The 16,556-nt window shown below is 33.4% G+C and overlaps 1 protein-coding gene across 7 annotated transcripts in view; it reads left to right on the forward strand.

The window, feature by feature from the left end:
• The window catches only part of LOC128982824 (TRPL translocation defect protein 14-like), a 191,853-nt gene that overhangs the window by 108,833 nt on the left and 66,464 nt on the right, over positions 1–16,556 (forward strand). For 4 of the 7 annotated variants that reach the window (XM_054401848.1, XM_054401846.1, XM_054401841.1 and 1 more), the window contains exon 5: positions 10,023–10,079. The exons of the other annotated variants lie outside the window; for them this stretch is intronic. In XM_054401848.1, coding sequence (XP_054257823.1) covers positions 10,023–10,079 — 57 coding nt within the window. The remainder of the gene's footprint in view (positions 1–10,022; positions 10,080–16,556) is intronic. 7 annotated transcript variants of the gene reach the window in all.

Here is a 16,556-nt window from a genome sequence, read left to right on the forward strand (position 1 = left end):
TTAAAACATCGCAGTCTCTCATGTTTTTTTTTTCGTGGACGCTTTTATCGCTTCAGCGCTACAGCTACTGTACAATCTTTGACAATCGTTCACTGTAAACTAATCTGGCTGTTATCTGACACCGTCTCGCCCATACCTCAAGACCTCTCGCGTATGAAATAACGGTGCCTGAATCTGGATGAAATCGATCACACTGTGGTCAAGGGATAGGCCATACGTGGTCACAATTTCGGCGACTAGGAGGCGATAACGAGGGTCAAACAGAAAATCTACTGTACATCTAAAACAGAAACCACTGTTCGTTGTCACTTAGTCACGGTTTATAGCCTTTCAAACCGACCTGTTGTCTTATAGGCAGCTACAAATTTATGATTTTAAAGGCTGGACAGCTTTTCCAACCGTATTTGAAAATATTCAGACAACCATAATAGCAATAATAATGAATACTTGGTAATTATTTGCTTGTAAACGCTACATGAATCATGAACACGTTCACACCCCAGCCAGCTCAATGTTTATCTCGGTCTGTTGATAAGAGGCACGCGCTCAACGCTCGCTCCAGGCTGTGCCATAGTGCAATCCTTATCTCTACCAAACAATAGCCAATTCATCATATTTGGTTATAGCCTAGCTTTTGATTTTAGACTTTGTACCAATCCAAACCAAATGTAGAGATGTAGCTACGTTTTTTAAAACAAGAGTAAACATCTAGGGTCAGAAAAGGATAGCAGTTTTATTATGAAGGTTTTACTTGTCATAGGCTGGCTGATATCCAGCATTCTATCAACTATTACAGGGTGAGTTTTGAATGAGCCCCCCCCCCCAAGTTTTTTCTACATTTCTTAAGATATCAACTCCGGACCACGTCAGATCATTGTAGAGTAGTAAGTACTTCATTTTGACTGGGTATAAATTTTTGGCCGCCATCTTGGATCCACCATATTGGATACGTTTTTTTTTTTCAAATGTAAAGGTAGGGTTGTGACCCATCGTTTTAAACTACATTTTTACGCTGAATACGATGCTGCAATCCGTTTTTTAAAAATCTTGATCCATTCTTAAGTTATGAGAACTTTTTATAACTTAATTTTTAGCCCATTTAAAATTGTGCATTTAGAAACTAAGACCATAATCGCAAAATAGTGCCAGATAAAGATAAGTATACACCACCAGTCATTGTCAATCTATTTTAACTTGGTTATGACGGATGTATTTTTTCGGCCGCTATCTTGGATCCGCCATTTTGAAATGAGATAAATTATTTTAACCCTCCGAGCGTCACTTGTTGAAAAATCGACTCACGACACACTTTGTGTAGTGTCACTTGTCGATTTTTCGACACACGAACATCGTTTACGGCGAAGGCTCTATGACTGACTGAATCGGATTGAACTGGATCGAGTTAGGTATCGTTCTTTTTGTTAGATTCTAAGCTTTCTCCAGAGGTCTGTTTCTAAGCGCTATTCATTTTAGTTCCGAGAATATTGTAGCAGACAGCTGACGTGCGTATTTGTAAACAGCTTGGTTAACCTCGGACCGATGACTGATGTGTTTTATTACGTTTATCATTGTTTTAGTGTTAAAAATCAAAAGTAGTGATATACGTGGTGCATTATAAGAAGATTTAAGTGATTTTGAAGGGCTGGTTGATGATCCTGAAGAAGTAGGTAGAGATATTGATGTTAATTATCAGCCAGATTCCTAACTATGGTTAGGCTATGCATTCTTAGCTAAACGCTATGTCCTGAAATCTGTTTTTTGCCCATAACTCATTTATTTGCAATTCTACTTCCTTATATTATTATCTATTTGTAATCCTCATAAAATTTAGAACAAAGTGACTATTTTTAAATATTTATAGGCCTATAATTTATACAATCTCATTGAGCACAAACTTATTTTTTTTTAATTTTTCCAAAATAATTTTTTTTTACCTAAAAAATTTTTTTGGAACAAATATTCCTTATGTTTTATGTATGATATTGAAGCCCATTATTTTTCGAAACAAAATGGTATATAGAACAGTAGAATTAACATTGTTTTAAGCTTCTCAGATCCGTTTTAATAAAACCTTGCAAATGTGCCAAAAATAGGCGGACATTAAGGCCTAAACTATGGACACTCGGTGGATATGAAGGTGGTGTTGTGACCCATAATTTTGAATTAGTTTTTTATGCTGAACTTAATGCCGCAATCCATTTTTCATCTTCATATTTTGTTTTTGAAATATTGACATTTTAAATAAAATAATTGTCATATTTTATCAAGAAAGCTTGATATAAAAAAAACGGATTGCAGCATTGAGTTCAGTATAAACAAGTAATTCAAAATGATGGGTCTCAACCATATAACTACTGTACAACAACTTGTTGTAGTTCTATGGTCACAACTCCACCTTCATACTTAAAATAATCTATCTCATTTCAAAATGGCGGATCCAAGATGGATACATCCGTCATAACCAGGTTAAAATAGGTTGACAATGACTGGTGGTGTATACTTATCTTTATCTAGCACTATTTTGCGATTATGGTCTTAGTTTCTAACTTCAAACTTCGAACTTTAGAATGGATCAAGATTTTTTTTAATGGATTGAAGCATCATATTCAGCCTAAAAATCTAGCTTGAAACGATGGGTCACAACCCAACCTTTACATTAGAAAAAAAAACGTTGTATCCAATATGGCGGATCCAAGATGGCGGCCAAAAATTTATACCCAGACAAAATTAAGTACTTACTACTCCATAATGATCTGACGTGGTCCTGTCCGGAGATGATTTTTTAAGAAATGTAGAAACAATAAGGGGGGGGGGGAACTCATTTAAAACTCACTCTGTATAACGTTTCAGTAACTTGATCTGCAGTAGTGATCACACAGGGTGTTACAAAAATGCATTCCCAAATTTCAAATGTTAGATAGGCAAATTTTTTTATTCATGTAAAAATAAGTATGTTCAAAAATGTGTGGCCTACTTGTTATGGTGTCTAGCATTTTTATTTTTACTAACTTATTTTCCCTCGATTTGTTTTAAGTTGGTTAGGGCTTAAAAAAATAACAAGTGAAAGTAAACACTTCAAATTAAAAATATACAAATGAATAACATTCCATGAGATTAACGTGACAACATTGAGAGTCAATAAGGAAACCCTTAACACACTTTGAGCTAATTTTTTTTAGAAATATAAATCAAGAGTGAGCTCTTAAAAATATCACCAAACACGTCAATAAAGGTTTATGTTCACTCACAAAATGTCCCCTAGCAAATTAACTATATATAGATATTTTCTTCTGATAATAACACTAAAATTAAGTTAAAGTAAATGCAAGACAATAAAATACGGTACCTATTGCAGTCATAAAGAAATAATCAATATATTATTCATCCATCATGTTTTATTTTTACCTTTTTAAAGGTGGGGAGAAGACCCCCTTTCTTCCCTCACGACCCGCTCACAGATCAAATTGCTTACTGTACTTGGATATTTACTTACTTGGATACTTGAAGTATTCCCACTGGTATCGCATCAGCGACGTGGTTATCAGGTTTTGTACTTTTCTTGCTATTAATATATGTATGGATTCATTTCCTCTTCAGGGATGCACGCGGCCTAGACATATTTTTCATCAACACTGTAGTTGGCCACTTGACTTAAATATGTTTTTAGCATGTTCTTGAAATTGTTGATAGAAGGCTCTTGCGTGATGTACTGAGGCGATTTCAAGTCGGATGTTTCAAGCGACTCTGTACTCTACCTGCAAGACCCCTAGATTATTTTGGATGCAGACAGTTATTTTAGTTTCTGTTTATTATTATCTATCAAAACTTCCATCTGCTAATTTTGCTACTGCAGACATGAGAGCTCAGTGATAAGTTGGTATAAGTTTGGATAAGTTGGGTAGGCTTGTTAGTAACAAATACAACCAGTTTCATTATTGTACCCACCAAACAGAACTAGATTCAAAGTGTGCAGAACCAGTTTCTATCCAGTATGATTTAATTAGGCGTAGAGCTCAATGCAAAGTCATGGCCACTCGTTGCTTCTGTCTCAATAATTATGATTAACATTTGAAAGCATTTGAGTATCTCCTTGTTTAAGGGATATCTTGTTCAATATAAGGTTTTAGGTTTTAGTAACACAATGATAAGAGAACATAGGCTCTGCTCTGTCGTCAGTGTGGAGAATGTAGTAGCAAAACTGAGGTGATGTAGCCTACTCACTGTCTGCCATGGTCACCACAAGGACTGATGAATGTTCTTGTAGGTTATTACAAAATATCTGATGCCAATCCCAACAACCACAGTCAGCCTCTCATAAACCTTTACAATCATTATAAATACCCCCGCCGCAGCAAACCTGCAGACTAAGCGAATTTCCATTTGTCTGATTGGACTTACACTAAAATGTCTACTTAAAAATATAACATTTATTCCCTATTTAAATAGAATTAGTTTAACAAGTACTTAGGTTTGCTGCATCAGGGAGGGTAAAACTGTTTTTTTTTTATGTTAATAGTTAGTAAGAAATAAAAACATTTTCCAAATTTGATCAAAATATGTCTATAAACAAGCAAACTTATTCTCCATAAGAATAACATTTGAATTATAAATTTACAATTTTTTGGAATTTTCTCCGTAACCATTAGGCGCATAATAACTCTTCACTATACAAAATTATTTGTTTTTTTAAGCTCTACAAAATGGTTTGGAAAGAAATTGCTAAATTTTATGTTTTTTGGCTCAAAAATGGGTAAAACCTATTTTTCCTCATAAAACCCCCCGTAAACCCCCGTTCCCATAGTCCGATCATGCAGTTTCGCGAACTCGTTTGAATAAATGTAGGTTTACACGTTTATACCAAATTTAATCAAAATCGGATCAGTTTTGCTCGAGTTATCGTGCTAACGGACACACACACACACATATATATATATGGATTTGAACAGGTGGTGTTTTTGGCCTCTAGGGACCACTAAACGAAAAAAAAAATCGGTCCCGTGTCCAGGTCTTACTATGAGTACTACGGTAATAGCTTATTCCCTTTATGGGAAATTCGCTAAAATGTTACTAAATTGTATTTTTTATCACAAACTAAAATATCCCTAAATATATTTTGTTGCATTGTATACACTGTTCAATATTTGCTGCCTTCCAAATAAACCCATGCCTGAATCAGATTATGCCAGTGTTAAGAAATCTGTTGCTAGTGGCAAACCAAACCTAGGACTGTAAGTTTGTTAAGCTTGCTTAATGTCTAGCTTCTGTTGTACCATTTATTAAATTTTGTTTAATTTATTTGAGCTTAGCTATCCCCATTGTAGCTACCACTAAAAGTCTGCCCAGTGCTCAGTACTCCTATCTCTTAGGCTATAGCTGCTGACACAAAGACTTTGTCTTGTTTACACTTTTATCAACATTTCCTAGACTTGATGGCCAGATCTCACATCACCAGCTGGCCTTGGCAGGTGTCTTATCTAACCTTCACCTCAGTGCAGACTGCAGGCAGCTCTTGATAACACCTTATCTTTGTCTTCAACTTATGTCAGTTAAGTCTTATCATTGACTATTGGATACAGAAGTATTGTTGTATTAATAGTCAAAGGTCTTATCAACAACAACACTAAATGTCTGAAAAAACACTAAATATTTTATAATTACTATATATTTTAATATGGATGCAGTTCCTAGATGCTAACCCAGTGAGCCAGTTCAGTATTTTATTTTTATTTATTACTTGGCACAATACATGAATTTACAATACAAAACTGCATAAGCCTTATAGTAAATTGGTAACTTCAAAAAAGGTACTGTTTTTTAGTATTCGATCCCAAAAAATTGCTATTCAAAAACATTGACAATGATAAACCTAAAAAAAAAACCTAAACTTTGTGGGAATTTTCAACTGAATTTATCCTGTCTCGGAAAAATATATAATTTTAAAAATCAAGCCAATGGTTTTATTTACTGATTTAGTCTTAATCTTTGATCTTTAAATATATTTGGTTTAAATTTTGTGGTTGCATTATGTTTAGGAAGTTGCTTTAATTGTTTCTTGCTAGATATATAGGCCTATGTAATTTTTCTTTTACATTCATCCTTTCTCCTTTTTGTTCATACCGTAGAATTTTGACACTCCCATTTAAATTTTAATAAATTTAAATTTTCCCATTATTATGGTTGTGGTTGTATTATAAAACGTGTTCAGCGTACATTGATTTTTGAGTTGTTATGTTGTTGTATTTTACTGCTTGAATATGCTCTTTGAATCGGCCAGAAGTTGACTGCTCTCAAAATAATATATATTTAATTTTAATAATATATAATTTTGAAATCCTTAATTTTGAAAATATCAAAGAATTAAGACGAAATCAATATATAAAACCACTAGATTAACGATTTAAAAAACTATATATTTGTCCAAGACAAGATAAATCCATATAATCCCAAAGTATCCATGAACTTTTGAGAAAACTACAAGTCACACCCCCATGAACCATATACTTAAAATGTTTGTAATGTAGAGAAACCTTGTTGAGAACTTTTTTATAATGCCAATAAACGATGCAAACCATCTGAATGATTTTGAAGGATCACACTGGAGTGTTTTATTTTTTGACAAGGAGGCGAAAAAATTCTTTCACTATGACTCTTTAATTAACCATAATGTTGACCATGCAAATGCCGTTTTACAGAAAATAACAGCTTATCTCGAAGTGACCAAGCTGACACCAGAACTTCTAGCTATAGACTGTCAGAATCAGATTAACAGTACGACTGCGGGATTTATTCAATAATGGCGATAGAACTAGCAATACAACACCTTATAATTTATTTTTGTAAAAAAATACAACCGACTTCAAATGCTCTAAAAAGAATGAAATAATTTCAATAAAGTAAACTTTTGTATTAGTCAAGCTCGCGTATTTTAAGTCGCGGCTCTATGATGATTTTTGATACAAAATTTAAAGAGGATGTCCACATTGCAGGTGACTATCTATAACTAAAGGTGATTATAATCTTATAGTGGTATTAACGAATATCTTTAAAAAGATTATAATGTATTTACATGTTTCTAACTTGGAAAAGTAACGTTTTAATTTTAAACTAGCTTCTTTTCCCTATCATAATATAAAAAAAAATTATTTTCCTTATTATATAGAACATTTGTGTGTGTTATTTTCACTATGCAATCATTCTGAAGTAAACATAAAATACAAGAAAATACTTCCTTTGATATATAAACAAAACAGTTCAGTATGTTTTTTTATATATTTATGTTATCCAGCTACAATTTATTGATTTTCAAAATACACTCTCAATATCTTTTATTTTATTCGTATTTGCAGTTAGAGCCGTGCGCGATTTAAATACGTGAGCTTGACTAATACAAAAGTTTACTTTATTGAAATTATTTCATTCTTTTTAGAGCATTTGAAGTCGGTTGTATTTTTTTACAAAAATAAATTATTTCATGATTTTTAGTGACTGTATAATTTGTTATATATTAATTACTTGAAGTTTTTTGATAAGCAAAACTGTTTGAAACAATCAAAAGTGCCACAGAATAATCATTATTTTTAAACTGCTCGAGTCACCTGTTCAGGTTAAATAACCAATGGGTATAAAAATTAACATTTTTGGATTTTCCTTAAAAAAACAAAAAAACAAAGAGTTGTCCATTACATTAGGCCTAATGAAAAACTAAATGTCTTTCCTAGAGACATTGAAATGCCAGAAATCTTCGTTTCCTGCAATTGGTGTACTTCTACATTATAAAACTAAATACAGTAAGGTCTCAAGCCTTTTGGAACAATAAGAAAGTTATTCCTCAGCTACCAGCACTAAAAAATCTCTTAAAAGTAGAAAATCGGTTGTTGTCACGTATATTACCTTTGAAAAATACGTACATGAAAGATTGGTTCAGCTAAAAGTGGTGTAAGAGGTAGGTGGTTTTGTTTGCTCAAGATGTAGTCGAAATTGCAAATCAGCTTCCCATTTCCGAAGCAGGCATAATATTATTGACAGTGAAGAATATTAATAAACATTCCACATCTTCAAATGCACGTTTAGTAATTAAAATATTTAACACTTTTAAGACGATTGAAGATTATGCAATCTCACACCTCTTATGTCGTTTCAGGAATAATTGCGTCTAATTTATATTTGGACCTCTTTTACGAATGCTTTGGTTTTCACAATACACCTTAAATTGTCAATATCATACAGCTATTCACTATGTTTTTATAAGTCAGAACATTCAATACTCAAAACAGAATCATACACAAATCAGGTCAAACGTTTAAATACCTTTTTTATAGTAACCAAAACAAAATGCATTTTTTCAATGTAACTTATTTAGGCTCCATGGCAAGAAATAGTTTATTAATCAATATGAAGCAACTGTTTCATGAAGAAACTGTCTGTAGCTTCATTTAAATGGTTTTAACTAACAGCTGTAGGAATGTTATTATTATTTATTGCCTTCTCTGCAAAAATGAATACATTTTAGTGTAAATACAATCAGGCAAATAGAAATTCGCTTAGTCTGCAGGTTTGCTGCGGCAGAGGTATTTTCATATCAGTTTATAACAATCGGATTCTAATTTTACATTTTTGTCATACATAGTATAGGACACAAGCTGCTTGTGGAGCAAGGGAAAGTAAACCACAGTTGTGTAAGGGCAGGGAAACCTTGTATGACTCAGACTGCCACTGTCGGAGGGGCAATCCCATTTACTTAGACCTTGGTGGCAACTTTGCAAACTATAATATTACTTTGTTGGAACTATAACATGAATGAAACTAAACCATTTGTTATTTAAAATATCAGAATGTAACTTTTCCTTGTAGTTCCCATGGGTCATTGCAAAAACCTCTTTTCTGTCCAAGTAGTGGACAGCAATGAGTAGGCCTAACCAACCATGCACTTGGCTTATTCCTGGAAATGACTTACCAATTTGCTGATACTGTACAGTTAAATACTCTGAAAAGTGCCACCATGAAATCACGGGGTTATCATTGGGTAAAATTATCCGTAATCTGGCAACCGAATCTTTAATAGAGGATAAAAGATTTATCTTGTACCTTGTAAATCAAGACATAATAATGAAATCTCTTTGTTTAAGATAATTATGGAAAGAACGATTACTTTTAGCTATCTTCATATATGGCAATTTGTATTTCATATAAGTGGTTTTTATGTTTACAAAAATGTTATGAAAAGAAATGTTTATGATTCACTTTAGAGCACATACTTTGTTAAAATCAATAATACTTTCTTTCTCTTGCAATGATCTTGTAACTTACTAAGCCAAAATATTTTTAGTTTAAATATTTTACCTCGGTTTGACCAACCATGTATTTTATGAGTCTGATTCAATGTGTTTAGTGTTGAAGCTATTACAACTTTTTTTGTTTGTTTTGGTCTATATCTTAAGGTAGGCTAGTTATGGTCAGCTTGAAAACTTACTTGTTTGTAACTAAGGTAGTGCATCTTTATGACTGTTGATGCATTTCTTGCACAATGATAATAATGCTCATGAAGGAGTTTGAACTTTGTTGTTTGAGAGTTTTTAGACATAAGAATGATTAGCTATACATATCTCCTAAATAATATCATGTACATAAAGGTATACAAAGGTTAGTGTGAATGTTTTGTAAAATTAATAGCAATCAATCAATGGCATTAATGGTTCTTACATTTTACATTGTTTAGTTCTGGTATTTTCTTCAAGAGATCTGGTATGAATGGTGATACTACAGTATTATAACTACTATTATTTGATCATCTGTGTTTTGAATGTAAGGTATAATTGTTGATAGTTGATATACATATACATTAAGGAGATGGACTTCTCAAGACAGCCCTAATAGTTATTGAAAATTGAGTAATATTCTCAGTGATTGAGTTACCTGGTGGTTTAGTGTTACCTCACACTCGGTCCATGTGATTCAATTGACTTTTGTTATCCATCATTATACTTATTCATTATCATTGTGCTCAGAGTCATGTTGTGTTGTAGAAGCACAAGAGTGTCAGTGTCGTAAGCGCTGTGTTGGCATCTGTAACCACCGACAAGGTGAGTAGTGTACCACAAGCGCACGGCCGCACGTGTCCGTCCGGGGCTAACGTTGGGACAAGCAACAACTTACTACATGGATTTTAAAATATTTCGAGGATGCAAGACATATTGGGAACATACTTTTTGTATCCCACTGGAATGAACTGTGAAAATCAGTGTAATTTGCATGTATTTTGTGGAATATTATGTCTTTGGATTATGTACTAGTGTTAATATTGTCTTGTCTGGGCACTTACAATAGAATATAAATGTTAACATTTAATTGTAATTTTAAGTTTGTCTAGTGATACACCTTTACCTACGAGCTAATAAGCAACCCCAAGTAACTGGATAAAATATGTTTGATTTTTCATTTCTGAAACTTTGATCTTGAACTAATTTAATGCATAGAGGGTTTTGTTCAGTTCTTGGGGAGATAAGGGACCTTAAATATGTTGATTTGATTTTAAGTTTACAATTTGTTAATGAACCTAAGGCACCAAGCAGTGACAGGTTTAAGACATGTTAATGAATATGACTTAAAGTTGCATATTCTTAAGGTAACCCCATAAAAAAAGTCCAACGGCATTAAGTCCGGACTTCTAGGTGGCCACAAAATGGCGCCATTCCTCCCAATCCAACGGCCAGGGAATCTGATGTTCAGAGCATCAGGGACAATATTGCTTAAATATCCATAAGTTAAACGAAAACGCCGCTGCACTAACACGACTCATTTTAATTCCGCATACCATAAAACACACTGCGCCTTCTGTTGTACAGTAGCCATGACTGCCACTACACTACTGCTAGTAGCAGTCATCGCTGTAAGCGCGGAGCCTGAAGTACAAATGCGCATAGGCACACAAGTCAAATGAGCTGAAAGGTTATTACCCAGAGTGACACTAAAACTCTGAGAGTTACTACACATTTTCACTTTTATTTCATACAGATAACTCGCTTGGTATTCCTGTAAAATATGAAATCCCGGACACCTTTTTCGATGACCCTTACCACGCAGGACCCTGAACACTACAGTGGCTTCTTCAAAAATCTGTTTGGATTTTATCTTCCCACAGTACTATAAGAAAAAGAATCTTAAGATGCATAACATGTACAAGAATGAAAGCTAAGTATGTCAGATTTCCTGCTTATCGAGTCAACGCTTACAGGCCTTTTCTAAAAGTTGGTATTGACTGTGGAGAACCCTTCTTAATTAAGGCTGAAAATCCCAAGTTAAGAAAGCCTATTTCTGTTTATTTATATGTTATTTATACGACTAAAGACCTTCATCTCGAACATCCTTCATCATATCTTTCGACAGATGCCTTTCTCGCTGCATTTGATCGATTCATCGCACAAAGAGGTACATTTGCACTGATGTGTACCGGTACTCTGATAGAGCCACTCCTGGTAGGAGCAAAATTGTTATTGATGATCTTTACCAACTTTTGTGGTTCTGAGTTTGTGTACTAAGTCACTAATCAACTAAGTAACAAAGGAATAACTTGGCACTTGAATCCAACCTTAGCACCTCACTTTGGTGGAATCTAGGAGGCCGGGATTAAAGCCACTAAATCTTGCCTTTATCATGTCATTGGAGACACAATTTTAACAAAATACATTTTTTTAAAGGCCAGCCCGCGGGTTACAGCTAGTATTTAATATTTTAGACTACCCTCAAGGTCCTAAAAAAATTAATGAACAAAACAAAAACCAATGCTTTGTGTCATATTTATTGTTCAAATGTTTAAAATATCTTAAGTGTTGTTTGGTTAAAGCCTTGATTTATCAATGAGATAATTTGCAGTGTTATTGAGCAAGTAGAATGTTGGTTTTGTTTGGTTGTAGGATGGAAAACTCAGCCTTCAATTAGAAAGGCTCTAAATTAAATTTTAAAATATGTTTTGGCAAATTTCCTAAGAATAATCTTTTTAAATGTTTCTCAGTTCATCTTTGAAATAAAACAAATACCAACTGGCAACTAGAAAAATTACAGATCAAAATTTTTTTAGTCTTCTATTATTCTATTTAATACATTAAAGTTTTTTTTCTGTAAAATCCCTTTTTCACTTGATCTACTAAACCGATTGTTACGATTAAAGTGTCATTTTCAAACTTATGATATAGTGCAAGGATTGCCTCCTAGACTTTAATTTATTTCTAGAGAGTGTTACCAAAGGTCCAGTGCAGCTATTGACTTTCTGTAGAGTTTTAATTTGACAGCTGATAGTCTTCAGTTGAATTTTTAACCCCAGTCAGATCGTAAACGAAAAGGGACAAAACAGTTCAGGAAAATCTTATATATTAAAAAAATTGGTTTTTCTTTTCCGAGTTCGTTTGGCTCTTCTACCCGACCGATTTTCATGATTGAGGTCTCAAATTGAAGGTATGCACGCACAGATTTGCCATCAAGCATCGGCATATAATTATCTATAGCCTCACTCGACATATACGTAAACGAAATTTGCTCCCCATGTATTTCTTATGGGAGTTAAATTAGGTTTTTCTTTTCCGAGTTCGTTTGGCTCTTCTACCCGACCGATTTTCATAACTGAGGTCTCGAATTGAAGGTTTGCACACACAGATTTGCCATCAAGAATCAGCATAAATGTATCTTTAATCCCACTCGGCATATACGTAAACAAAATTTGCTCCCCATGTATTTCTTATGGGACTTAAATTTGGTTTCTCTTTGCCGAGTGCGTTTGGCTCTTCTACCCGACCGATGGTCATGATTGAGGTCTTAAATTGAAGGCATACACACAAATATTTCACATCAAGCATCGACAATTGAAGTAAATGCATCAGCATATATTTACCTACTGTATTATTTGACCGAAAAACATAATTTGATTCATTTTCAAATTCTTACTTCAATTTAAGATGTGTTTCACCAGTTATAATTATACAATCCAATATATTTTGGTTAAATGTGGCCGACAATTTTTTTTTTTTACAATCTGTTGTTTTAGAAAATAAATTAATGTAATTTATACAAGTTTTTAATCTTAATTTTTTTTTTAAAGCTACTCGTTTAGGAGTAACAGCATGCGTGCACTACAGACAATATACAATTAATGGTGGTCTATTGTCTGTGGTTGCACCTAAGAAAAAAGGGCATTCTGCTCCTGTACCTCCTAAACGAGTAAGTTTTGAGAGGAAATGCAAAGATTAGATACACCCTGGTACTTAAAATATCATCTATAAATACCTTAAAATACAGAGTGTTTCAATTTTAAAGTTAGTTGCCAATTTAGGCAAATGGGGGCCACTTTTAAATCAATGGAATCAATATTTTTAATGTATTGTAAAAAATTAAGTGTAAGACCTGGACCCGGGACCGATTTATAACTCGTCAGGTATAGCATGACCGGTGGGGTGCGTTAGAGGGAGGGCAGTGGGCTCCGAGGCCACCGGTCATGCTATACCTGACGAGTTGTACATCTTCGTTTTTGAGGTTCCTAGAGGCCAAAAACACCATCCGTTCAAATTGATAGCCTAATATATGTGTGTGTCCGTTAGCACAATAACTCGAGCAAAAATGATCCGATTTTTATGAAATTTGATACAAACGTCTAAAACTACATTTATTCGAAAGAGTTTGCGAACCAGCATGATCGGACCACGGAAATGGGGGTTTATGGGGTAAAAATTAGTTTTCACCATTTTTGACCTAAAAAACATAAAATTTAGCATTTTATTTCCCAACCATTTTGTAGAGATTAAAAAAAAAAGTATATTAACACGTTCGCTACTGCAATAGTACAAAATTTTTCATTCAAATGGACTCGCGACGCACATATGCGACGGCCGGTTTCCACCCATAGACTGGCGTCGCATATATGCAACGGCTAGTCACATTAAAATAGACTGCCGTCGCATATTTGCGTCATGGTTCTAATGTTATTAAAATGCTTATATCTTTGTAACGGTCTATTTGAAGGCACTGAATTCCCTGCTGTGGTCTACAGAGATGTCTGACGCACAACTGCGTCGCTTGGTCTGTGGATATGATGATTGGTGACGTCATATGATAGTTGGAAAACTGGTCTTTACTTTTCTGCATCACTCTATGTATGTATGCAGTATGTATGCTGCATTATCCTATGTAGCTTTTATATTTGTTCAGTTATAAACTGTTCTTGAATAATCTGTATTTTTTTACTTACTTTAACCTCAAAACACAAACAAAAATGAACTGTCGCATATATGCGACGTTTGGTCTATTTCAAGAAAACTATGATAATTTTCACTATTGTCTTTGCTGTAGACCGGGCGTCGCAAATATGCGACATTACAAAAGGTTATAAAAAATACAAAAAAACAAGAATAAATTATTTACAAACACGATTGTAGCGTATTACGATGTAAATGATCACTGTTTTACAGGTATTCGTCCGTGGTCTGTGTGTACTGTTAACCAAGTGACAGCCGGTCTATGTGTAAAATTCAAATGTATACCTCGGTCTGTGACAATGACCGCGGTGTCGCATATATGCGACTCTCAGTAGCGAATGTGTTAAAGCGCTATTATGCACCTAATGGTTACGGGGAAAATTCCAAATATTGTAAATTTAAAACTTTCATGTTATTCTTATTAAGAATAAGTAAACTGTTGTTTGTAGTTTGATTGTTTATGGACAGTATTTGATCAAATTTGGAAAATGCATTTATTTCTTACTAAACTATTAACATAAATACCCCCACCGCAGCAAACCTGCAAACTAAGCGAATTTCAACTTGTCTGATTACATTTTACTAAACTATTTCCATAAATAAGACATATTTATTCCCTATTTAAATAACATAAGATTTAACAAGTGCTTAGGTTTGCTGCTACGGGAAAGGTAAATACCCCCGCCGCAGCAAACCTGCAGACTAAGCGAATTTCCATTTGACTGATTGGATTTACACTGAAATGTCTACTTAAAAATATAACATTTATTCTTGATTTAAATGGAATTAGTTTAACAAGTACTTAGGTTTGCTGCATCAGGGAGGGTAAAACTTTTTTTTTTGTAAAATGTGAATAGGTAGTGAGAAATAAAAACATTTTCCAAATTTGATCAAAATATGTTCACAAACAAGCAAACTACAACAGTTTACTTATTCTCCATAAGAATAACATGGGAATTTTAAATTTTCAATTTTTTGGAATTTTCTCCATAACTATTAAGCGCATAATAACGCTTCAATATACTAAATTATTTGTTTTTTTAAGCTCTACAAAATGGTTTGGAAAGTAATTGCTAAATTTTATGTTTTTTGGGTCAAAAATAGGAAAAACCTATTTTTACCCCATAAAACCCCCCGTAAACCCCCTTCCCATGGTCCGATCATGCTGGATCGCGAACTCGTTCGAATAAACGTACGTTTACACGTTTGTACCAAATTTCATCCAAATCGGATCATTTTTGCTCGAGTTATCGTGCTGACGGACACATATATATATATATAAATATATAAATATATAAATATATAAATATATATATATATATGAATTTGAACGGATGGTGTTTTTGGCCTCTAGGGACCTCAAAATGAAAAAAAAAATCGGTCCCGCGTCCAGGTCTTACCATGAGTACTACGGTAATAGCTTATTTCCTATATGGGAAATTCGCTAAAAGTGTTTTTTGACCATAAGTCAATAGTATAGGAAGAAATAAATAAATTTGCCAAATTTTATCAATATATATCCATAAACAAGTAAACTACAATTTTAATTTTCTCCATAAGAATAACATGGGAATTTTAAATTACACTATTTTTGAATTTTCTCCGTGACTGTTAGGCATACAAGAGCGCTTCAATATACTAAATTATTTCTTTTTTTAAGCTCTACAAAATGGTTTGAATAGAAATTACAAATTTTTTTGTTTTTAGGGTCAAAAATGGGAAAAATCCATTTTTAACCCATAAAACCCCCCATAAGCCCCCGCTCGCATGGTCCGATTATGTTGGTTCGCGAACTCGTTCGAATAAACGCAGGTTTACACGTTTGTACTAAATTTTATCAAAATCGGATCATTTTTGCTCAAGTTATCGCACTAATGGACATATATATATATACATATATAGATATACATATATATATACATATATATACATATATATGCATATTTATACATATGCATATATATACATATATATATATACATATATATGTTAAATTATTGTAGTAAATAAGTACAACTGAGCACCCTGAATATTATATTTTTAAATAATATACCCCCGCCGCAGCAAACCTGCAGACTAAGCGAATTTCCATTAACCTGATTGGATTTACACTAAAATGCCTCCATAAAAATAGCACATTTATTTCCTACTTCAATAGAATTAGTTTAACGAGTACTTAGGTTTGCTGCAACAGGGAGGGTAAAAAAGTTTTTTTTATAAAATGATAATAGTTTAGTAAGAAATAAAAGTATTTTCCAAAATAAATCAAAATATGTTCATAAACAAGCAAACTACAACAGTTGACTTATTCTCCATAAG

Source organism: Macrosteles quadrilineatus, unplaced genomic scaffold (genome assembly GCF_028750875.1).
Source record: "Macrosteles quadrilineatus isolate MER2022 unplaced genomic scaffold, UCM_ALF_1.0 Scaffold_1__1_contigs__length_201487025, whole genome shotgun sequence".
Taxonomy (NCBI): Eukaryota; Metazoa; Arthropoda; class Insecta; order Hemiptera; family Cicadellidae; genus Macrosteles; species Macrosteles quadrilineatus.